The 26,055-nt window shown below is 30.9% G+C and overlaps 3 protein-coding genes across 3 annotated transcripts; all 3 read right to left on the bottom strand.

Moving 5' to 3' along the window:
- Positions 1–1,051: 1,051 nt before the first annotated feature.
- On the bottom strand, positions 1,052–3,310 carry LOC107605703 (uncharacterized). Its single transcript, XM_016307667.3, has 2 exons — positions 1,533–3,310; positions 1,052–1,457 (listed from the first exon to the last, which is right to left on the bottom strand). The coding sequence occupies exons 1-2, from the start codon at positions 3,233–3,235 to the stop codon at positions 1,412–1,414; spliced, it is 1,749 nt and encodes a 582-aa protein (XP_016163153.1). The 5' UTR covers positions 3,236–3,310; the 3' UTR covers positions 1,052–1,411.
- A 16,631-nt stretch (positions 3,311–19,941) lies between these two features.
- Positions 19,942–25,912, bottom strand: LOC148563161 (uncharacterized). The gene is made up of 5 exons (XM_088489651.1): positions 23,331–25,912; positions 20,902–22,748; positions 20,609–20,813; positions 20,351–20,517; positions 19,942–20,260 (listed from the first exon to the last, which is right to left on the bottom strand). The coding sequence occupies exons 2-5, from the start codon at positions 22,736–22,738 to the stop codon at positions 20,103–20,105; spliced, it is 2,367 nt and encodes a 788-aa protein (XP_088345777.1). The 5' UTR covers positions 22,739–22,748; positions 23,331–25,912; the 3' UTR covers positions 19,942–20,102.
- On the bottom strand, positions 23,841–25,895 carry LOC107647784 (rust resistance kinase Lr10-like). The gene has a single exon (XM_016351833.3). The coding sequence runs from the start codon at positions 25,893–25,895 to the stop codon at positions 24,114–24,116; it is 1,782 nt and encodes a 593-aa protein (XP_016207319.2). The 3' UTR covers positions 23,841–24,113.
- Positions 25,913–26,055: the final 143 nt, after the last annotated feature.

Genomic DNA, 26,055 nt, shown 5'->3' with positions numbered 1-26,055 from the left:
CTGTTTGGTGTAAAATGGGAGACAGGAATTGAAACAAGAATAAAACTCTAATTTAATTTGCACAAAGGGTAAAATTAAAATTAATTAATTGAAATGAAAGTATTTTAGGTATAAAATGTTATTAAAGTTTCAGTCTCCATCTCTAAAAATTTCAGTCCCCTGTGTCCCTACTTTTTGGAGGTACTGAAATACTGAAATTTTAGAGACAGAGACAGAAATTTTAGTACCAGTCTCTGAACTATCTCAGTCTCTCAATCTCTGTCTCAGTACCTCAAAACAAACGCTACTTAAGGATGAAATTTGTTGATCACAAAAAGTATGCAAATTATTTTAAGTTAATTGTATATTATGATAATATTAGCATGTGAATCTCAATACCAAAAGTTGAAACACAACTAATAAAAAGCAAACTAATTATTCAAAATACGCAATAAATGTAACTAATATTATAAATTAAATTAAATTAAATTACAACATATTCTTTAAATAAAATCAGAATACTTAATTAATATTATAAATTTAGTTACAGTATTTTCTTAATTTTAAATAAAATTCATCTCTATTATTTTTTCCAAGAAATAAACTATAGTTTTTCAGACTAAAAAAAAACACAGAAATGGGTTTTAATTATTACCAGAGCCCAAAATATAAAAAAATGATCAAATTATAAAATTCTTCTGGTACCTTTTGCATGCGATTTTTGGAAAGTTTTAAACCTATCCAAGCCCAAGAAACAAGCATGAGCTTCTCATCAAGCCACACGAATTAATTTTGTGAGACTGATTATTTCTGGTAGTACTTATGTTCCCTCTAGCTTAAGGGTGAAATTTGTTGATCACATAAATTATGAAAATTATTTTAAGTTAATTGAATGTTATGGTGAGATTGGTAGCATGCATGTAGATGAAGCTTACTACCCGAGAAGGAGAAACACAAATAATACTAATAAAGAAAAATATAGGATACCAACAAACTATCTGCTAACTTATTGTTAATAATAATTAATTATTATATTTTAAATACATATATAAAGAGACACATCCAGAAAATATATTTATAAAGACACTTTTATTAAACACAGTCATACAAAAAACATTTTTATTAGACACATTCACAAAGACACTTCCATAAAACACAATTATAAATAAATATGCTGTTGGTAACGTAACGAGACTGCCTAATAAAACGTCTCTATAGTCAAATAGGCATAGCCTTTGGTAAAGGCATCATTCTATTCCGTGTAATAGAATCAATAGGTATATTGAATCCATAAACGTTTTTCCAAGAAATATTGTATTCGTTTAACGCTTTAAAAATTATCTTCAGGAAGTCATAATCTATTTCACTCATAGGATGTTGTTTATCATTCTTAATTTCTGTGTCGTTTAAAAAAGAAGTTTACGAACATGAACTAAGCTGCATTCTTCCCTTCAATGTCTTCGTCTCCAACAGCAAACCTGTCCAGAGTTCAATGGATAGATTCAGAAAGTATGAGACAGCATAATATAAGCAAAGAGGATAGAGATGCTCACATATAGAGTTTGGTATAGGGACCAGCTTTAAAATAACCCTTGGATTCAACCTTGACAGAAAAAAGACCACCCGTTTTGAGCTTCACTCTGGCATAATGAACAAGGTCATGAAGCCCAGATTCATTCTGTTGCATGAACATATAAATCAGACTTTCTTTTTCTTTCTGGTTGTGATGACAACAGAAAACATGCAACACCCGCCAAGTATCGTCCAGACCATCTATATGCAGATCTGCCATAACCATCCTCCTAGACAAGTCGTACACATACCAATTAGAGGCTAGCTCCTCAACAACTAGGAGATAATCACTAGATCCCAAAAGAACAAGTGTTGTAGGACACAACACATTACGACGAATTTTCGGAAATTGGCACTCAATGGGTTTCCATCTGTTTGCTTCAACATCATATGACACAATCGATCGTCCTCCCAACCTACTAAAACGATACAAGAAAATGAGGGTCTTATGATGCTTGGTGCTCTTGTCCTCCCACAAAAAGTAAGATTCAGGATCCATAGAACCTTGAATGAAGGCGTTATAAGGTACTTCCCTTCTATCCCAGTAATCTGATTTTGGGTCATAAATCTCAATCCAACCACCCCCAAAGATTAACAACTTGCCATCATAGGGGACTACTAAAGCTCTATTACGACTGATGAACGTGTTACCCAATAATTTCCAAATCCAAGTAGAACCATCGTATTTGAGGCACCAGAATTTTTTGGGGTAATGTAGGTCCATGATCACCCCATAATCTTTTGGAATACCACCCATCAACCTACCAGGGACGAAGTACAAGACACCACCAACGGAACAGAATTCTAGGGACTTTGATAGCGAGGAATTTGATAGCGAGGAATCAATTTTTATACCTTTGGCAAGAGGAGTAACAGGACCTGCTTCTTCAAGATCAACACAGCCATTCTTCATCAAGTCCGCTTCAGTGACAGTTAACATCTTGTGGGTGAAGGTAGTAGAAGAACCCACATCCTCAACATTTTCCACAAAAACATAAAAGCGCTCAGGTTCAGATTGGTGGCACTTGCCAACAGCAACTGTATCTTCCAAAACCGCACCTTTCAAAACCCCAACAGCCCTTTGCCACCAGTTGTCAAAATCAAAATCAGGGTTCAATTGAGTAGCGTGACCCAAATCCCTAATGTGATTGGCGGCCTTAGCCATCAAATTCTTGCCATCTTCGGAAACCCTACCGACCACACCAAACGCACTGAAAGTGCAAGCCTTCACAACAAACACTTCACCCTCAAAGTTCCTCGCTTTCTCCTTCAGCCACTCGGCGAAGTCCTCTGGTGCCGGAGATCGGTTCCAATGTTCCGCAGTTGAAGCAATGACGAGGACGAGGTTCTCCTTAGGTAGGTCTTCGGGCTCGTAATCAACCGTATCTACGAGCTCTAAAGTAACACCGTTTGAGGCTAACATATAGCGGAGGTGCTGCGCCAGAGCTTTTGACGTTCCGATTCGGGAAAAGAATAGGATCTTGCCACATGGTTTGCATTCGGGTTCGGGTTCGGATTGTGGACCGACCGTTGAAAAGTCTCCTTTGTGGGGTGCTTGAAGGAGGCTCTTGCGGCGACCCTTGTATATTAACATGGTTAGGGCAGCGGCTGAGGCGGTGGCCGCGATGTATAAGAGAGAGGATACCGTCATATCCACCTGTAACGAAGATAACTTAGCTTTCATTATTGCCTTTTTTTTTCGTTTTAGGGTTCTCTTTTTTTCGTTGTTGAAGAGACTCAGAAAGTGTTCATCGATGGCGCAAACTGGGAATGAGATAATAAAGTGTGATCTCTCACCTTTAATTTTATAAGTGGGATCAAAAATAAATAAGTAGGGGTGTACATGGATTGGATCGTATCCGCAGATCCGCGGTAAATATCCGCATCCGATTCGAAAATTGCGGATACGATCTGATCCGCAAATTGATTGGATCCGATCCGCACTTTTTACTAATCGGATCGCGGATATCTGCTCTACATCCGCGCATCCGCAGATCTACACTATAATAATTAAAAAATAAATAAATATATATATATATGTTTGGTATTATATTTACTTGTTTGTATGCTTTAGTTAATAATTATTATTCATATATTGTATTATTTTATTTTTGTTATTTAGAGAGAGTTTGATTTAAAATATTTTAAGAATAAATAAGTTTAAAAGTATGAAAGAAATATTTTTATCGAATTCTTTTATATAAAAATATGATTAAAAAGAGAATGTTTAATTATGCGGATATATCCCATATCCGATCCGATCCGATCCGCAAATGGCAAATGTGCGGATCGGATCGAATCGGATCCGGCACTAAAAAAGTGCGGATATCATATCCGATCCGATCCAATTCACAGACACCCCTATAAATAAGAGAGAACAATAAAGAGTAAGATTAAACATTAACACCATCCAATTTTTTTTACATAGGAGAGGATCCACTCCCAACAGAATAAGGAGATGAGCTATATTTTAAAGGTGATGCGGTTTGTGGTCATTTTGGTTCCTCTTGTTATTATGGAGCTCGCACCCTAACACTATAGCACTAATCCACAGTTAATATATAGAATTACTTACATCTAACTTTAGTTATACATTACAGACAATAGCTTAGGTATAAACAACTAAGCAATACAAGTTACACCTTAAACATAAAATAATACAAAGCAATGAAATACTGCTTAGTTATTAGTCTTTCCTTTTTAAAATAAGTGTTTTATTTTATAGATTCATTGAAAATTTAATATACTAACAAGTAAAAAAGATAGTTATTTTAAAAAGGAGAGAGTATTACTATTGCGCATCCACTAATAATGCTAGTTTATTGTCTTTGCCATGTTGCTAATTTTTCACTAATTCTTCTCTACAGATTACGCGTATGGAATTTTGAAAGGTAGATTCTCATTTCTTGGCAAATATTTTCAGTTGCATGGTGTGATTTCCATATCTATTGAGTCCTGATCTGTCACAAAGAAGACATTATTAGGGTGCCATAAAACATATAAAATATCTTTTAGAGACTAATTAATTTGCCATTCTTTCAATTTCTTTAAGAGTTAAATTGGTGCTTTTTCTTATATCAATTAATTATGTATGTAAAACTTTTTTACAATTATAGAATATCAAATTACATTCTTTGCACACTATGTTCAACTTTATGTAATCGTTAGCAACGAATATATTTAAATTGATCGTAAATTTTATATTTACACAGGACTTCCAAATTTACTTGTCCAATTTGCTTTTCATGATCTTGTTTTTTATTATGTTAATTGTTAAGTAAATGGACAAGTATAGCAAGTGTGATATTTTTCTATATTGTATTTTTATTTATTTTTATGTGTTGTACGCTTTTGTTTATTAAAACCAGTCGAATGAGAATTTGATTATTTCTTTGTGGGCACGCTTGTATTAATATTATTATTTTGATAGAATAAACTAAATATAATCTTTGTTTAGTTTTAACTCAATAATATATATAGTCACCAAAAAAAAAAAACTCAATAATATATCTATAGAATGGTTAGAGAATGCAAAATAGTTAATATAACCAATACCAGAAGGAGACTAATTTTGTGAGACTGATAATTTCTGGCATATTTACTTATGTTCCCCCTAATTTAAGGGTGAAATTTGTTGATCACATAAAGTATGCAAATTATTTTAAGTTAATTGTATGTTATGATAATATTAGTATCATGCATGTGAATCTCAATACCAGAAGTTGAAACACAAATAATAAAAACCAAACTAATAATTCAAAATACACAACAAATGTTAGAACTTACAAAATCAAAATTGCCAAAAATAAACTCACATTAAAACTAGTATAGTAGACTAAATGATTATGCTTAGAACCATCACAGATTCACCATCCTCCTTCTAGTTTACTGGAAATGCTAATTGTTACTTCCTGGATTTCTTTGATGCTCTGTACAAAAAATATACATTTGACTATTTAATTAAAAAAAAATACCATACACAAATTGCAACTTTGGCATAAACAAAATCTGTAATATTCACTAGACAGGCTGGGATGTTGTAGCAAGTGGAGCACTTGGTGCTGCTGCCACCTTCTCTCTAGGACCCTAAATATTTCAAACACATAACACACAACTGCAAAAATTTTAGTTATAAAAAACGAATTTCTTGCTCTTTATTATTATAAACGAGTCTAAAATATTGAAATAAGTGAGTAGTAAATAACAGACTAGATGTACAAGTAAACTTGGAATAATACTTTATTAGTATATACTATATGGTACAGATATATAATCAATAATAACTACGTTTTCTGGTTGATGACCAAAGCAATTTGCTTTTTTACAATTTTAGTTTCTTATTATGTTAAGTAAAAGGAAAAGTATAGCAAGCAGATGTGATATTTTTTTATATTGTGTTTTTATGTATATTTATGTGCTGCACCGCTTTTGTTTATTAAAATCCGTTGAATGGCAATTCGATCATTTCGTTGGGGCATGTGTATATTAATGAGACTAAATATAATCTTCATTTAGTTTTAACTCAATGATATATACAATGATTATAGAATACAATTAATATGACCAATACTTTTAATTTTGGGATTTTTTTTTACGTGCCTACTAATTAAATAAATATATCAATTAATTATTAATAAATTTAAATAATAAATTAAATTAATTTATAACATATTCTTTAAATAAAATCAGAATATTTAATTAATGTTATAAATTTAGTTACAGTATTTTCTTAATTTTAAATTAAATTCATCTCTATTATTTTTTCCAAGAAATAAACTATAGTTTTTAGACTAAAGAAAAACAGAAATGGGTTTTAATTAATACCAGAGCCAAAAATATAAAAAAAAAAATGATCAAATTATAAATTTCTTCTGGTACCTCTTACATCCACACGATGCCTGGTATGATAAAAGCAAATTTAACTATAGAATGTACAACTAAGTTTCCTTATCTTTTTACATGTGATTTTTGACAAATTTTAAACCTGTGCAAAATAGCTCTATAATTTGAGATAATACTAACAAAATAATTACTATAGCTGTTTGCATTTTTCCAGGGCTTCTCTTTTGGTTAGATAACAGGGCCTAAGCCCAATTTTTCCAGGGCTTTTTTTTTTTGGTTTTTTTTTCAGGGCTTTAATAACCTCAAAATCATCCCATTCAAGATTCAACCCATATGTCCAAAAACGAACCTTGTTGGGCCATCTCCAAGCCCAAGAAACCAGCATGAGCTTCTCACTGAAGCAAGACACATTTATATGGGTAATAGTAGAGTGCTTGGTCAACTTATACCCAAAAAAAAGAGAGTGCTTGGTCAACTAATACAGAAGAACATCGTTCAATCATTGTGACTACAATATGCCTATGATTAAAAACATGTTAAAGAGTAAGAGAGAAAAAGTATAAAAAAGGATTTTGAGAATGATATAATTTATTAAAAATAAAAAATAAAGAAAACGTAACTATTATTTAGAACAAAATAGGATATTAAATAAACTCATATTTTTTTTAAATTTGAAAAAAGAATTTTAATTGAATAGAATATTAAAAAATAAAACATACAGATATATACTGATAACTTTGTTAAAGATATAAATACGGAGTATTCCCCTTAATTTACGGATTATACGCTTGTATTCCTCATCAATTAAAAACGTTATTAATTCCTCTTTATTTTCAAAAGAATGTCGGATTTTAGTCATTTTATACAAATAATACTAAGAGAAGGTATAAAGAGCTAATAGAATATTTGTACCATGTATACAATAGAGTTTAGAAATGTTCGATTCAGTATTAGAGATATAACTATTAGTATTACCTTTTCTTATCAACTTAAATTTTTGGGATGAGTGGTTTATTATTCTCGGTATCTGATGGTTATTCTAGATAATATAAGTGATGTTTATTTTATTTATATTGGGCCAAAAATTTAGTCTATTATACACATTGTACACTTAGACCATTGATTCCTTAACAATTCTAATGCAGAAGGGCGATAACTGAAGTACAAACGAAATGAAATCTTTAGTATATCAAAATAAATTGCAGTTATTTGGTCTTAGATATCTGATATAGGAAAAACGTAATCAAGCTAGCAATTATTTCTGGTGTGTACTTATGTTTCCCCTAGCTAGTTTAAGGGTGAAATTTGTTGATCACATAAATTGTGCAAATTATTTTAAGTTAATCGTATGTGATGGTGAGATTGTTAGTAATAGCACGCATGTAGGTGAATCTTAACACCAGGATCTAGAAATAGTATTATGGGTCAATAATACATATAATTTTAAAAATTATGTAAAAAATTATATAATATAAGATGTATTGTAAAAATATACTGATAGAAAATATATTTTAAAATACAAAAAATATATGTGTATTTTTTACTAACGAAGTGGTTGATTTTTAGTATTATAAAATTTATCGATAATAGAATTTGTATCAAATTTTTTAATAATTTTTTTCAATATAATTAAAAGACAATTAACAAAAAATTCATCTTTCATTTTGTTATTGAGTTGTTTTTCACAATATTTATAGTTAAAAAAGTTCTCTTAATTGTAGTTGTTGAAATAGAGAGAATTAATACCAAATGAATCAAAAAAGACAATCACAAAAAAAAAAGAATTCACTTCATGACATTTGAAAATTTTTATATAATTAAAAAATATTAATAATAATATTTTTATTTAAATTTTTTAATATTATTATTTATTTTTTAAATATTAAAATTTATTAATATTTAAATTAGACTAAACTTTTATTTATACTAAATTAAATATTAAATAATTTTTTTAAATAATTATATATAATAACTTTTTACTATTATTTTTTTTTTAAAAGTCAGAGAAGGAGAAACACAATTAATACTAAAATATATATATATATATAAATTGGCAGCTATTTTTTTAGGATACACGCATAATGATGGTAGATTTTAATTATATTAGGTATACATAAAAAAATTTATCAAATTAATTATTGATATAAAATATATATTAAAATATAAAATATATATTAAAAATAAGTTTAACAATATATATTTACATATAAATATATAATATTTAATTTTTTAAATATGTATAATATTTTTAGGTTTATTTTGACAAAATTTTTTGAAGAAAAGTTTGTGTTAATTTTTTATTTTATGTTTGATAAATAAAAAAATTATATATTTATTTATGTAGTTTTTAAAAGACAGTAATACTCAAGGATTAATAGTGTTCAACTCCTCTATCTTGTGATTATTATGTACTGGTGCATATGGAATGCTCGTAATTGCTAGGTATTTGAGAAAGACTCTTTATCATCGAACTCTACTGCGCATTTGCACTACACTGCTGCATTAAAACTTCTTCCAGAACTTGCTGCATTCCAAATTGAAGCGCTATTTTCTTTTCTAAATTAAGTCTTTCTTGCTCTTTTGAGTAATATTTGGGAAAATTCCAAATCTATTTCTCTTAACTCAATAGTTAAGTTTTTTTGCAATTTTATTTCTTTTATCTTTGAAAAAAAAAAAAGAAAACATTAGTACTTTTTAAAACACTTAAAAAAACTTTTTAAAATTAATTTGTTCTTGTCAAAATTAAAAAATCTAACATAATTTTAATATACATTAATTAATTTTTAAATTTAACTCTTTTTATGTCTATTATTATATTTTAAAATTTAAAAATTATTTTATCAAATATAATTGTTAGAATATAATTAACATTAATTAGATCAATCAACGTTATTTAGCATATATGTATATTTATTATAGAATATTATATTTTTATTATTTTGATTCATCTAACACTTATATATATTTTTGTATATTGTATCATTACAACTCACTCAATAATACATATATATTTTCAATCTTTTAATCTCTTATTTTTAACAATAATTATTATTATTTATGTTTATTAAAAATTATTTTTAATTTAATTTATTAAATATAAATATGACTAGTTTTAAAATATTATTTTTAAAGTATATAATATGATATATAATAGTAAGAACAACTTGTTGCTAATTCATATGTTACATACATATTAGTATTACTTTCTCTCTTTACATGTGAAATAAAAAGCTACTGATTGCTAAATTATTTTAGATCATTTTTTCCGTTAAAAGAGTTTTAAAATACAAATTTTGAAAAGTTCTATCATTTGACATTTTATGTTTTATGGTATTTTTTTAATTTAATTGTTCAAATATTAATTTATTATAAATTTGAATTTTATTTAAAGATTTATATATCACTGATAAATTAATTATTGTATAAATAATTCTAAATTTTTTACATTTATTTAAACAGAGTAGTGTGGTAACTATTAGACCTAAAAAAAATTTTAAGATAGTTTTGTGTACAATTCAACTCAAAACCCGGAGTAAACAACCTCAACCGGACTTCAAGAATTGGGGGCTACTCAAATAAAGATGCAAAAAATATCTTTTTATGAAGATGCTTTGTATAAAAGTGTGATTTATTAATTTGGTCACACTTCAAATAAAAACAACACTTTTATAACATATCAAAATCTAACCCTACATTTCATCATCTAAAGATCAAAAAGAAAAATCATCACATAAAGACAATTATAATATCTTCATGGGAGTACCCACCTCAATAATTAAGTATTTACGATCCAATAATTGTCGGTGACTTTTATAATGCTAGCTAAGGTACAATCAGGCCCCCCACTAGAAAAAAGTCACGGTCGGGCGTCGGTGACTATTATAAAAAAAAGGTTATGTGCCAGATACACGCACTTACCGACGTACGAACTCAAGTTATTATTATTGCGTACTAAGTCGTTGTTGACTTTTTCTTACTTCTTATTTCGTAGCTAGACTTCTACTAGTAACCTTCACTTAAGTCACTTGCAAAAAAATAAAAATAATTTAATACTTCTTACGCCCTAGCTTTTTTCTATTTATTACTCCAATTTACTTTTATTATTATTATTATTATCTCAAATATCCAATTACCTTTGGCTAATAAAATTGTTCATGTTTTTTTTTTCTCCAGCCATCTCAAGCAATAACATTCCATATCTGTAGATATCGAATTTATAAGGTACGTTGCGATTTGCGAAGTTTCTAGGAAAAACTTTCAGCACCATCTACCCTAATAATGTTCCCCTCGTTGTTGTCATGGATACCGTACCCGAAGACAAGGATGTAACTACACAAAAAGAAGAAAATAATAGTTATCATACTGACAAAACATTTCCTGTCGTATAGTTTATTTTGGGGTAGAAATTATTTAAGAAATTGTCAATGAATTTTAATAAATTTTATAAATAAAAAAAGGTTCAGTTTTCAAAAAAGTTATTCAAATCGACGCATTAAATAAGGCATTTTTAAAAAAAATTCTAAAGTGCTTACCATATAAAAAAAGCATATCATATTGACCTTATGTGTGGAGATATTCGAAATAATGAGGTTAAAGGTTTTAAAATAAAACAAAAATTAAATTAAAAAACCAGTACGTCAGCGAAATAAAGCAACAATTGAATTATGCCCATTACCATCTTCATCTATATGATTTTCAAGTGTGTTATTGTTACATGCATGACTCTATTATTATCATTTTTATTTAAGTAAAAAAAATTAATCATAAAAATATAAATTAATTTAATATTTGTTTAAAATTATAAAAAATATTCAATAAAATTATTTATTAAAATATTTTAATAAAAACATAAAATGAAGACTCATTATATTTATTTGTACAAATAACAATACCGAAAAACTTACGCAAGATCATCAACTTAGAATTAAGTATTAATTTTTCATAGAGTCATTTTTTTGGTCGTACTTAGAGTGTAAACAAGATATGTATTGAAATTTTTTGATCAATTTCATTTAAAATATAAATGAGATGCATGTATATTTACACTACAAGAAAACATTGATTATCGTCGGATTTAGCGAAGGACGTTACCAGCGGATTTACCGATGAATTTAGCGGCAATTTACGAGTGAAAATTCGTCCGATCCCGTGAATGATTTACCGTCGAATTTAAGAATCCATAGCTAAATCCGACGGTAACTAGAGGTGCAAAAATTAATTTATTTAGCGCCAAATTTACCGTGGAATTTTTCGGCGAAAAAATCCGACGGTAATAGAATTTTAGTGAAACCTGACATTTAGACAACAACGACCATATTACTGTCGGATTTTTCTGACGGTAAATTTCGTGGTAAATTTGGGATAAAATTCAAACACAAAATGCTTCTCCCTCACTTCTGCAAAGATACTCTCTCTCTCTCTCTCTCTCTCTCTCTCTCTCTCTCTCTCTCTCTCTCTCTCTCTCTCTCTCTCTCTCTCTCTCTCTCTCTCTCTCTCTCTCCATTGAAGAAGCTTGTGCCGCCACCACATGGAGCTGCTGTCGTCGCCGATAAACCACATTGTCATCGTAGATTAGCATGTCGTTATCACTGTTGCTGGCATCTCCATAGAAATCCTCCGCCGTGCCGCCGTTGTTGGTGTCACCTTGCATTCGGAGGTCCACCACGACTGAGGTCCACCGCACCAAAGGTAAGATTGTTGTCTATTTTTTCTTTTGGTTGTCTGTTATATTACTAAATCCTAGTTCCACCACCATAAGTTTCACTGCCACCTCCTGTCACCACCACATTTCTACCATCCTGCACCCACCATCAAAAATAATTTTTCTATAACACTTGTATTTTTTTCATTTTTTTATGTTTGTTTAGGATTTTATTAGGTATTTTATTAAATTCTTAATTAAATTTTTTAATGTATTGTGTGATTAGTGTTTGTTATATTAATTTAGTGTAATTAAAAATTAAATAATGTTAGGTTGGGTAGAGTGTAATTTAGGATTTGTTCCTAGTTGATGGTGATTTGGATGATTGTTAATTTTCTGAGTTTATTGTTGTCTGAGTTAATTGTTTTTTAAGTTAATTAGTGTTGATTGTTAATTCGGTCTCTGAGTTAATTTTAATGTGTTAAATTTTTAAGTTAATTATTGACTTATTGTTGATTGTTAATTTTCTGAGTCAATTAGTATTCATTGTTGTTAATTCTCTGAGTTAATCTTAACTTGTTAATTTTCTAAGTTAATTATTGACTTATTATTTATTGTTGCTAATTTTTTGAATTTATTATTGTCTGAGTTAATTAGTATTGATTGTTGTTAATTCTCTGAGTTAATCTTAGCTTGTTAATTTTTTAAGTTAATTATTGACTTATTGTTGATTGTTGTTGATTTTTTGAATTTATTGTTGTCTGATTTAATTATTTTCTAAGTTAATTAGTGTTGATTATTGTTAATTCTCCGAGTTAATCTTAACTTATTAATTTTTTAAGTTAATTATTGATTTATTGTTGATTGTTGTTAATTTTTTGAGTTTATTGTTGTTTGAGTTAATTATTTTTTAAATTGATTTTGCTAAGTTAATTGTTGTTAATTTTACTAAGTTTGTTGCAATTTATTCATTTAATTGAATATATGCTTATAGACGGCAAGTCTTTTATGCTGATAATTCTTTGTTCATAGATTAATAGTTTATGATGCAAAACCTTCAACTAAGTTTGTAAATTACTAAAATGTATAAGTTTAAATAGATAATAATTAGTTTAAATAGATAATAAAATGTATAAGTTTATCTTCTCTTCTCTTATATATATGGAACATAGAGCTTGACTCGATGCTATTTCTATTCAGAAAGAAATTAAGACAGTAAATATTCAACGAATCAGTTCAATATCACAGCAAAATTTCAACAATTTAACAAAAGTTACAGAATTATGTTCAATTCCAATTACAACCATCTAAGTTCAACAAAAAAATTTAACAATCCAATTTAAACAAAAAATACCAGCATAACAAAAATTCAAGAATTATATTCAATGCCACAACAACAATTCAACCAAGTTAAAAGAAATTCAACCAAAAAAATATTCAATAAAGCATTTTAACTTTTTAAGTAATTCAGAACAGAGTAAAGCAAATTTAAGCCACTAAGATAACTAAAGAACTATTTAAGTCACAACATCATATCAAAACCAATAAACCTTGTTTGTCACATAAAGCTCCAACTTCTAAGTATAAACAGATAAAAAACATTTTAATTTTTTGAATAATTCAGAATAGAGTAAAGCAAATTTAAGCCATTAAGATAACTAAAGTACTATTTAAGTCACAGCATCATATCAAAACCAATAAACCTTGCTTGTCACGTAAAGTTCCAACTTCCAAGTATAAGCAGGTTAAAATGTAGAATGTCCTCAAATCTCATGGCTTAAAAAATTTGAATGCTCATAAACAGCTACTAAACCAATAGTGTGCATCAAAGCCTCCCAACAAGATTTTGAAATTTTTAATCATAAATAACTACTATCTCAATATATTTTGTGTTAAACATCATTAGAAATAATAAATTAAGACACAATGCTCAAACAACAATCAACATCTAAAATAATAAATCAAAATAATAATAATTTTTACCAAAATAAAAATAAAAATAATTGTTAACAGTGGATGACAAAGGTGTGACAAAGGTAGAAGGAGTAGAGAGGTTTTGAATCCTGTTGTTGTTGTTGTTGTTGTTGTTGTTGTTGTTGTTGTTGTTGTTACATGTTAGGGACAGTGGCAAATCTAATCATCATCAACATCATCATTACTTGCAAATAGTTCACAAGGTGCTGAATTGGCAAATGATTGCAGCGACTATAACACGTTCTTTGTGAAAGTGTACATGGAAGGCATTCCAATAGAAAACTCAACCTTTTAGTTTATGATGGCTACCATAAATTGGTTAAAGCTCTTGAACAAATGTTTGACACTACCATATTCTGTAATCAACTCTATCCCTATGCCTCTATCTCATTTACCTTTTTTTCCTAATTAAAATAAGACTGAAGATGATAAATATTAAAGAGGTCTTAACTTACCTGATGAACTAGCAGCAAAGGGGAGGAGAAAAGCAGCGATCCAAATTCTAAAGTTAGAGAGGCGGAGTCAGAGAACCAGAGACAAAGAGGTAGAGCCAGAGCTAGAGTCTCGCAAGTTATAATCGCAAAGTGAAGCTCATGCAGTCCAACCACTACTAGTCTGATTTGACAACACCAGCGGCATACGTACCTCACGGCGAGTCGGCGACGCTCCAAATTGGGGATTCCGATCGCACGAAATTCAAATTTCAGAGGGATAGAGAGATAGAGTCAGAGATTGAGACTTGAGAGAGGTGAAAATTTGAAGTTTTGGCCATGGAGAATTAGAGATAAATTGTAAAAGTGAGAGAGATTAAGAGATTAGAAACTGTTACTCTGCTAGGGCTCTTCTTCCATGATCTTCTATTCAAATTGGGTTATTGGGTTGGGTTAGGCTGCAATCAGGGCCAAGAAAAAGAACTTCTTCAACCTGAAACACAACAACGCGGTAGAAACGACAATTTTGATAATTCTGCTTTTTTGAGTGGCGATTCTGCATGGTGCAGTTTAATTCTGGACGATAAGTAGAAACACAATAAAAAACATGAAACAAAAACGTAAAATCGTATATTTTCACGAATTAAAATACAATTCTGACTACCTTAGTAATCACATACAAAATAGATAATAGTTATTGAATGATTATAAAGGAAATTTTGTATTGATGACCGTTATGAGACATAAATTAAGAAAAGAACTAATCATATCAATTTTATTTTTAATATCTTCTGAAATACTTAGCAGGATTAACTTTTTGTAATTACACATGAATTTTTGCAATTTAGATCAATTATTGGCTATTTTTAGTATTTTCTAAACAGTAAGTTTAATTTTTGGAAAAAATTTTACACACGGCCCAAGCACACGTTACGCTTGACTCATTGGTCATTGTGTAGATTTATAAGAGTAATTCTAGTAAAATATTTTTTAAGCATCATTTTTTATTTTTATATTTATTAATTGATCTGATTTAAAATTAATATTTATATTAGATATAATTTTTAAAATAATATTAATATGAGTATAAAGAGATATCATTTTAAAAAAAGTCAAATGAAATGTTGTTACTTGTATATTTAATGAATTTATTAAATAAATATTGTAATATTATTAAATTGAAATGAGTCAAATGAGACCAAAAATGAAAATAATAAATATTATATTAAATTTTAAATTAATTTTTATGATATATAATTTATAAATATTTATATAATATATTGTAAAATTTAAATAAAAATAAAATAAAACCAGATATTGAAAATACTCTTAGTATCATTGGGTAAGTCGTCGTTGACTCGTTCTTACCCTCAAGGCCTCAATATCTCAAAAAAAGCAACTACCATTTTTTTAACTGCATATGTTAATTATATATTCAATTGATTCAGTTATTTTTTATTGAAATGGGGGTACAACTAGTATTTTTTACAATAATATTATGAAATTATAAATTTTTTAAAATTACCTAAATTACGAAAAAAAAATCAGAGTCAAAGAACCACTTTTATAAAAAGATTTGGCCGGGAACAAAAATTTTCGTTGGCCAAAGACAACAGAGTTTTTGTGGATAACAAAAAGATCAAATAATAAATTTTTTAATTATTATTTTTTATACAAAAATTTTGTTGATTTATTTAATTTATTATAATATAAAAAATTTTAATTTTTTATTAATAATTTATTTTAATATATATTATGTAAAAATAAAATAATTTAATATATATTATATTTAATTAGATATTTAATCTATTGTATAAATAAAAATAATTAATTTATAAATTTATTATTTTAAAAATAATTTTTTTCTCTTTCTATAAATATATAATTATAAAAAAATTTATACTAATAGTTATAAAATTAACTCAATCACTTTTTTTAGAACAATTAAATATAAATTATGTGTAATAAATATTAAAAAAAATATAAATTATAAAGATAAATAGTAAAAATTTAAAAATAAATTCAAAAATTAAAAAGAGATGCACAGAATAATTATTTTTTTTATGAATAATATTATCAAATTACTTTTTTAATGACATTTTATTACGAATTTAATAATATGTCTTATATTTTTATTAATTTATTTGAATTATATTATTTTGTTTATTTTTATTTTTTATAGAGATTTTTTTCAGTGTCTACAAATTACAATTACACTAATGAAAGAAGAGAATAAACAGCCATAGAAAAAAAAAAAAGAGAGCCTGCATGCATAAGGAAAAGTCTATGATCAGTAATTTTTGTGTTTTTTGGTCAGCACTTAGTCATCAAAATAAAAGTGAGTGATCTTCCATCATTAGATGTAATCTTACACCATTAAAAACACTATTGATGGCCAATTGATGGTTACAAAATACCAAAATTACTGCCCCTAACAAAGAATAATTTTTAATTAATTGTAACGAAAGAGTACATAAAATACATTTTAATTGTTAAATTAAGAATAAATTATAAATATATATAAACTTCAAATGAATCGTGAGTAATAACCGCTTTATATAATGCAAATAAATAAAAAATGTTAGAAATTTATTAAAATTTATTATTCTTTATTATTGTTTTTAATTATTAATATATTTTTTTAGTTTAATAATTTAATAATATAATTTAATCTGTATTATTAGTTTAATAATAAATTCTCATGTCGTATAGTATTTTTTCAAATAAACTAAAACAAGATAAGACACTAAGAGTAAGATCAGGATAGAGACATAAAATTAATGTTATTATATTGAATCCCGTTAGAGAGTCAATGTAGTATCTATACAATGGGCTGTTTATTTAGCCTAATATGAGTTAAAAAATGATCTAGAATAAAATACTATTAATTTTTCAAACACAATACACCCATACTATCTAGAATAATCATATGGATACTAGAGATAATAAACATCTGATATCCTATTGAATCGAACATTCCTAAACCCCATTATACACATTATACATATATTCCATTGACTCTCTATACTTCTTCTATTATATTTTGTTTAATAATAAACTAGATCAATTTATAAAAATTTAATTTATTTTTATATTTTTTATTAAAAAATTGAGAAAAAATATAATAATAAAAAAATATAATTAAAAAAATTAATAAAAAATAAAAAAATAAAAAATAAAATATATTTTTTATTAATATCTTAATATTTTTTATTAAAATAAATATAAAATATATTAGTTTAATATTTTTAAATATAATATTTTTATATATATTTTATTTAATAAATACAGTTTTATATCTCTATGTTACTATTCTGTGCAGGTTAACAAACGCAAACGTATAGGACATTGGAACAGTTGATAATTTTTCCTATACTTTATTCAACGAGATACTTCATTCCCCAATACTTGCTTTCAATTATTGTCTTGGTGTTCCGTCAAAAGATAGAAATTATTGTCTCTGTGTTGGGTTACTTTAATTTACTGACATTATTGTGTCTTAGATCAATAATTTCCACGGCACTATATTGATAACGTTAGGAGGTCCCACGTACTCTAGTAGTTGTAGGGATATAAGAACACTTTAATTATTGAACACTATATGATTTTTTTTTGTTGGGTGTACGAACACTAGAGAATTGCAATTAATTAAGTAATCTTCGTGAGCTTTTTGTTTGATACGAATTAACTAAAAATCAATAAGATTGAAATTTTGTAATGCTGAATTAGAATTGAATTTTAATTCTAATTTATATTATATTAATACATTAAATTAATTAATTAAAATTAACAGTGTATAATGTATATACCAATTTAGCAACTAGAAGATAACTTGGCAATGCAAGGAGACGGTGCAGGACAACGGCGACGGCAGGGATTGGAACAGTGTACGGTTGCATCAGCGGCGGCGGCAGACGCAATACACAAAAGCAGGGGTGGCGACAATGGTTGAAGCAGCGAACGGATGCAGTAGCAATGCAACGGCGACGGCGGCGGGCGCAGTACACGAAAGCAAGGGCGGCAGCGACGGTTGAAGCAGTGGCAGTGCAGCGGCGGCGGTGGATGGGACAGCAGAGAGAATGGAGGGAGAGGGATAAAGAGAGGGGGGAAGATAACAGGTTAGAGAGAGATGGATTTTCGAAATGAGAAAGAAGGAAATTCGCGATTCGAATTTAGGACACTGTCGGATTTATCGACGGTAACGTTGTGTGGGAAATCAAAACGCGAAGTTTCATTTGGCACCTTTTTCTCAATGGTTCCCGCCAACAAGTTACTAGCGGAATTACCATCGGAAGCCGATATCCAACGATAAACATTTGATATGACAAATCAAATTACAAAAATCGTCATTGAATCCGATGGTGAATCTGACGCTAATCTGCAACGGTAATGCCTTTTTTCTTGTAGTGTAAACCAAGCTCATTATCGGTTTATTTTGCATGTAGATGTCTATTCTTAATGCAAATGGAATGTTTATTTTTCATAGAAATGAGATATTTGTTCTTATGAAACGGCTTATTTGCACTCAGGGTTGGTGACGGTGGCGGCGTTGGGAGCTTCTTTGCCAGCAAGAGGGGCTGTATGCTGAGGTAGGTGACGGTCAGCTAGCTATGATGAAAAGGGGGTTTAGATTAGAAGGGAGTGTAATTAAGTCAAAGCAAAATTAGGTAAAAGTGGTGAGTTTATGGTGAAAGTGAAATGATGGTTAGTAGGTCTGAAATGCCGCCCGTTATTCACATTGTTTGCACCTTTCACTATTCACGTAGCCGGATTGGATCGATAATAACATCACAACACAACACGTATTAAGTGTTTGTTTGGGCGCTATTATCTTGTTAAAAAAAATATCTTTTTTTCAATGAAAAAAGATATTTTTTTATTTTTTAGCGTGTTTGGCAAATTTTTAGTAGTAAAAGTAAAAGTACTAAAAAAATAAAATAAAAAATCTTTTTTGAGAAATTATAATTTACATTTTTTTTAAAAGATTTTTTTCTTAAAAAAAAAAGATATTTTCATATAATAAATAAACAAAAAATACTTTTATATTGTTATACCCAAATATAATTAATAGATAAAAAAAATCTTTTTATATGAGATATCCAAACATAAAATTACTTTTACTTTTTCATAAGATCTTTTAAAAAAAATAACTCGAAAAAAATCTTTTTTTAGAACCTCACCCAAACAAACCCTAACCCTCTTTTTAATTTAAGTATTAACATAATTTATTAAATATTATTTACTATTAACCTAATTCAGCAAAAAAAAAGGAACGCCCTACATCACAGAGACACAAAAAAAAAAACATCACACAGACACGTACACATACACCAAGTATGTGCTAGTTAAATGCATAGTTATCAGAACCGAACCGGTAATCAACCCGGTCATATGACCGGGTCATCGGGTTACTGGTTCAACCGGTGGGTCACTAATTCACCCGGTTAACCCGGTCATAACTAAAAAAATATAAAATTATATTAATAAAATTGAAATAATGTCTTAAAACTTAAAATGCGAGTCTTACAAACATTAATAATCAAATATCAAGTCTTAAACATAACTAATAATCTAAAGGAAGAGTTAATAAACTAGTTTTTAGTACAAAATATGTTCTCAGTTTAAATCAACTAGAGCAAGTTAAAGATAACACAATCATTAAATCAAGTCCAAGGGGTGAGCTCAAAGTCGGCATCAACATCTTCATAGGGCAAATTAGGAGCTTGATCAACATTTCCCTCATTTTGATTTGTATCCATATCTTCCATAGCATTGTTACTTGGTCCATCATTATCTTGGTCATCTTCCAAATTTAATTGATCTACATTTGTGTATTTTTGACAAATCAATATCAAGAATAATTCATAATAGCAACTGACGATTAAAATATTCAAGCAATTGAAGAATTTACCTAGATCATCCAAAGTTGGTTGAATGGACATATTTGCCAAATCATTTCGTAGAGCATCAACCTCTTCAGGAGTTAAAAACGGCGGTGAATCTTCCAATATCCAATCCGAATGCTCATTAAATGTATCAAGACAAATTGGATCATAGCTTTGCTTTCTCATTAGATTCCTATGTTATCAAGTTATGTAATTACTAAACTAAAGATTAAATTTTAATGAACAATACTTTTTAAAATTAGATAAATAATTATAGAAGATACCTTTGTTGTAGCCTCAAGTTATAATGAACGAAAACAAGATCATTAAGCTTTTGGTGTTCTAACCGATTCCTCTTCTTTGTGTGGATGTGTTCAAAAATACTCCAATTTCGCTCACAACCAGAAGAACTACAAGTTTGACTTAAAACACGAATGGCTAACTTTTGTAAATTTGGTGCTCCAGTTCCATAAGATTCCCACCATTGGTCTTAAAATCAAAAGAGGCAATGCATTACAAATAGCTTTTCTAAATAAATTAACGAATAAAGAAAGATAAAACTAAATAAAATATTTACCTGGCATCACTGTACTTCGTTCACGCAGTGCAGATTGTCTTCCAAAATCATCTTCAGCATTAGAATATATTCTCTTCTCACTTGTCAACTTAGTATTCAATTCTGGATCATCATATGAATATTTCTCAATTACATCTAGTAGGCCAGAAGTGGTTTGCATATGTTTTTCAAATTCAGCAGCATTGAATCGAAAAGCAGGGTTTAACCAATAGCCAGCAGCATGAAGATTTCTTTTAAGTTGTGAATCCCAACGAGTATCCAAAATCTTCAAGTAAGGCTCCACAATCTTCTTTCTTCGTCGAAACCTCTTCACCATCTCTTCTCTAGCCATATTAAAAGCTTGATAAAGAAAACCCATTGCAGCTTTATCTTCACTATCCACAATACGAAGCACACGAACAAGTGGCTCAGTAAGCTTGACAACATCTGTACATTGATTCCAAAACTTAGAGTCTAAAACTTGATCCACAAATGTTTTAGCTTTAGCTTCTTTGGAGTAGGCTGAGATTGTCCATTCTTTAGAAGTTACCATAGCTCTTAATGCATCTTTTTGAGCCAGAATACTCTGCAAAGCTATGAAATTGGTAGCAAAGCGAGTTGGAGCTGGACGAAGTATTTCTCGTCCACCGGTAAACTTCCTCATAAGATACAGTGGATGACAATGATTATATATGTATTTAGTAATCTTTGAAGCATGTGAAACTGTCTCACTGACTTCATTCAACTTTCCAATATCTTGCAACATCAAATTAATACAATGCGCAGCACAAGGAGACCAATACAACTTAGGGAATTCAGCTTCCAACAACCTTCCAGCAGCAACATAATTTGCAGCATTATCCGTCACTATATGAACAACATTTTCAGGACCGACAAAGTTGACAACATCCTTAAAAAGCCTAAACAATAATTCAGCAGTCTTGGAGGCATGAGAAGCATCAACAGACTTTAGGAAGATAGTTCCTTTAGGACAATAAACCAAGAAGTTAATTAAAGTGCGCCTACAACGATCAGTCCATCCATCAGCCATTATAGTACATCCAGTTCGCTTCCAAATTTCACGATACTGTTCAATCATCTTTTTCACATCCTCCACCAACTTACTCAACAAATACCCACGAACTCTACCAAAGTTTGGACCTTTATATCCTGCACCCATGTTTGCAATAGCATCAATCATTGGTTGGTAATATGCTGAATTAACTGCATTAAATGGCACAGAAGCATCAACCATCCACTTTGCAATGGCAATGTCACATTTTTCCACAATTTCTTTACTTTGCAATACACTTTTTATCGTTGGTTGGGCTCCAGGTGTTGTTGAAGATGGGAAAAAAGTCTCTATTCCAGTAGTCTTTTTCCCTTTCCTAGCTGCAGGTGGTGGCAACCTTGTCCTTGAATGTTGGAGTTGTTGCTGTCGTGCTTCAACCTCTTCCATTCTATCAAATTCTCTTTCAACATCATCACATGCTCCATAACTTTCTGCATAATTTTCTTGAGTTTTCCTTTTCTTATTCATAAATTCTTCAATACTTTGCCCAAATTGATGAGCAACAGCAGGTGGAACCTTTTTGCACTTCTCAACATCTCCTCCTTTTCCAGCCAAGTGATACTTAAATCGATTAATCCCACCTCCCCTAACAGGTTTGTCACAATATATGCACATCATAGTAATTTTCCCTGTTTTTTCCACAATTTGTTTACAATGACCCCAAGCTGGATCAGTCTTTCCTCTATTGTTATAAACTCTTTTAGTGGTAAGATCAGGGGTAGGAGTTGCTGATGATGCTTGTTCTTGAGATGGTGGCGTTTCTGATGGTGTTTGAGATGAAGCCATTTTTAAAATTCTAGCAAAAAAACCAAAAATATTTTCAGCAACAGGATTTGCTTAAATCAGTTTTTAAGCAACCCAACAACCACCACCACCATTTCACCAAAGTTTCCTGAATCCTGATTCAACTAACAACAACTCCAAAGTCTAAAGTCTAAACAAACCAGCAGTAAACAACAACACCAAAGTTTTCTGATTCAACTAACAGCAACTCTAAACAACCAGCAACTAAAAAACTATATACCAAATTACCAACACAGCAACTAGCAACAGCAGCAACCAGCAACAAACAGGGAAAATACAATTCAAGAAGACAAGAACAATGCAACAGAATTGAAGTGCCTCTCAACTGAGAAAGATCGGAAAGGCAGATTCAAGACAAGAATCAAAGGACTAGAGAGCAAAATGAAGAAATTTTTTGACAAATGCCAAGGATCCGAAGCAGAGACCAAATTACCAACCAGCAACAATATAATTCAATTCAACAGATACCAAATTACCCACCAGAATCCAGCAACAATACAATTCAAGAACTACTCTAAAAAATCAAATTTATCAACAGATTCCATAACAATAGGTCAATAGCAGAGGCACTGACCTGAGGGAGCAGAGGAACTGAGGCAGAGACTGTGAGTGACGGAGAGGTGAGGCCGCAGAAGCGTTCTGAGCTTTCTGAGCTAGTTGATGAACAGCGCTGATGAGGACCACCCGAGACTGAGAGTGACGACGAGAGGTGAGGCCGCGACTTGATGAACAGCGCCGACGAGAGGTGAGGCCGCGACTTGATGAACAGCGCCGACGAGAGGTGAGGCCGCGACTTGATGAACAGAGCCGACGAGGACCACGCGAGACTGAGAGTGACGACGACGAGGTTGGCAGGGGGGTGACGACGAGGACGACGCGAGACTGAGAGTGACGACGAGGTTGATGAAGTTAGACTCTCAAAGTCTCAGAGAGTCAGAGAAGTGAGAAGTGAGAACTCTTCTCAGACGCCATTAGAGAGATCAGGAGATGTGAGGTGAGGGCGTGAGGGCGAGGCAATGGGGGAAGGGGGGGATAGCCATTAGGGTTTGAGGTTTCAGTTCAGTTTGGGGAGGGGGGAAATATGCATTAGAACGACGCCGTTTTGCTTAGGAATAAAAAAAAAAAAAAAAATTCCCAACCCGGACCGGGTCACGTCACCCGGCCGGATCACCGGTTTTCATCAAAACCCGCCGGGTTGAACCGGGTTCCACCGGGTTAATTGCAAGTCCGGTTCAACGTATGGCTCGGCCCGGGCAGGTGACCGGGTGACCGGGTTTCCGGTCGAACCGGCCGGGTCGAGCCGGGTCTGATAACTATGGTTAAATGCATGCCTAATAATATACTATCTTAAATCAAACTAGTCTGTTTCTGGAATCACTTCCAATTCCAAATTCAAGCATCTTGCTGGAATATTTGCACTTGAACTACTCTCAGCGCCAGATTCAAAAGGATTTGGCGGCACTTTCAACTTGTCTTCCTCTCCTTCAAGCATTTGAACTACACTTTTCATGGACGGACGGTGCACAGGGTGCCATTGAATGCACCATAGTCCCACTATTGCAAGTTTCTTTGCGATTCTAAAATCACCATCGTCGTCGATAGGAATATACGTATCATCTCCTTCAAGCAAATTGTGTATCCAATTCGGATACAGAACTTGAAATGTTTCCTGACTCATGTTTGTATTCTTTCTTCCTCCAACCATCTCAAGCAATAGCATCCCATAACTGTAGATATCGGATTTGTAAGATACATTGCCGAAGTTTCTGGAGAAAACTTCTGGCGCCATGTACCCTAACGTTCCCCTAGCTGCAGTCATGGATACAGTACTTCGATTCTTGGAGCATAACTTAGCCAAACCGAAATCTGAAATTTTTGGAGTGAAACTTTGATCTAACAAGACATTGTAAGGATTAATATCAAAATGCAGAATTCTTTGATCACAGCCTTGGTGAAGATATTCAATCCCTTTAGCTATGCCGAGAGCAATCTTATGCAACTTGTTCCATCCAAGAAAGTTTTCCTTGTCGCTGGACGAAGCAATGAAGCTCTGGAGATTACCATTGGGGAAGAAGTGATAAACCAAAGCGCGGTGAGATCCATCGGCGCAGTAGCCAAGCAAGCGAACCACGTTGACATGGTGGATTTTGGCCATAGTTCCCACTTCATTTATGAACTCTTTCCCATCTCCTTGTGTGTTATTAAGGATCTTGACGGCAACAAGAATTTGATTGGACAATTTACCTTTGTAGACAGCTCCGTGAGCTCCTGCGCCTAACTTGTCCTTAAAATTCTTAGTGATTCTCTTGATATCAGCATAAGAGAATCTGGTTGGTTTGAATGCCTCGTAGTCCTTCAAGAAAGTTTGAACTCTTTGTTGATCTTCCCCTTTGTTTGTGTAATAGTGATGCATATAATACAAGGCAGCGAGTATTGACACAAGGAGAGCTGCACCTGCAATGGGTAAAATAATGGCTTCATACTTCTTCCCTGATTTAGGCTTCTCCAAAACAGAGTCTCTGCAAGGGAGAAAGCATCCATCGCCACTATGGAAACTTCTCTTCCATACCCATTGGATTAAATAATCCCGTAGCACATCTGCGGGCAATGGCATAACTTGACGAACCAGTTTTGTGCAGAACACAGTTTTTGAGTCGATAGCATCGTCGTCGTCATGAGCCACACGAATCGGACAAGATGAAATATCTTGTCCGGCTTCGTCGAATTCTATCAGGTATGATTGCCCTCTTGAAGAACAGTTAAAGAAAGTAACGTTGGTCCGCATGTGATCAAGAGAAAATTCGCTATCGTCGAAACCATATCTAATGGATCGGAAAGGATAAAATGATGAGTAATTGAGTTTGAGAAAGAGTTCAGTAAGGCAGTATTTGGGATCATAAATTTCTAAAGAATTTGATGCGTAATTAATATTACGGACGGGGAGTTTCACTGAAGAGGGATAGGCAGGCAGCTCAAGAATACTGGTTTTATTTTCTTTACAGTACAAACGTACCGGACATCGAACTTGAGGATGGTCATCCTGGCAAATCCCAAGATTGAGATTTAGAAGCAGCAGCAGAAACAATGTCGATATCTTCATTGCCAACGGAGGAATGCGAGATGTGGAAAATGACTTCATGCTTTACATCCGTGAAATGTGAATTGACTTGAACAAATACCAAAATATAGAAACTAATACGTGTCTGCTTAATTTATTAATTCACTGGATGACACCAAAAAAGAAAAGATTAATTCACTGATCGGTAAATTTACTATTAACTTATAAGCAGCTTATTATG

Source organism: Arachis ipaensis, chromosome B6, assembly GCF_059453495.1.
Source record: "Arachis ipaensis isolate K30076 ecotype BB chromosome B6, ASM5945349v1, whole genome shotgun sequence".
Taxonomy (NCBI): domain Eukaryota; kingdom Viridiplantae; phylum Streptophyta; class Magnoliopsida; order Fabales; family Fabaceae; genus Arachis; species Arachis ipaensis.
The sequence above is the reverse complement of the archived record's forward strand: the minus strand, read 5'-3'. Positions and strand labels throughout refer to the sequence as shown.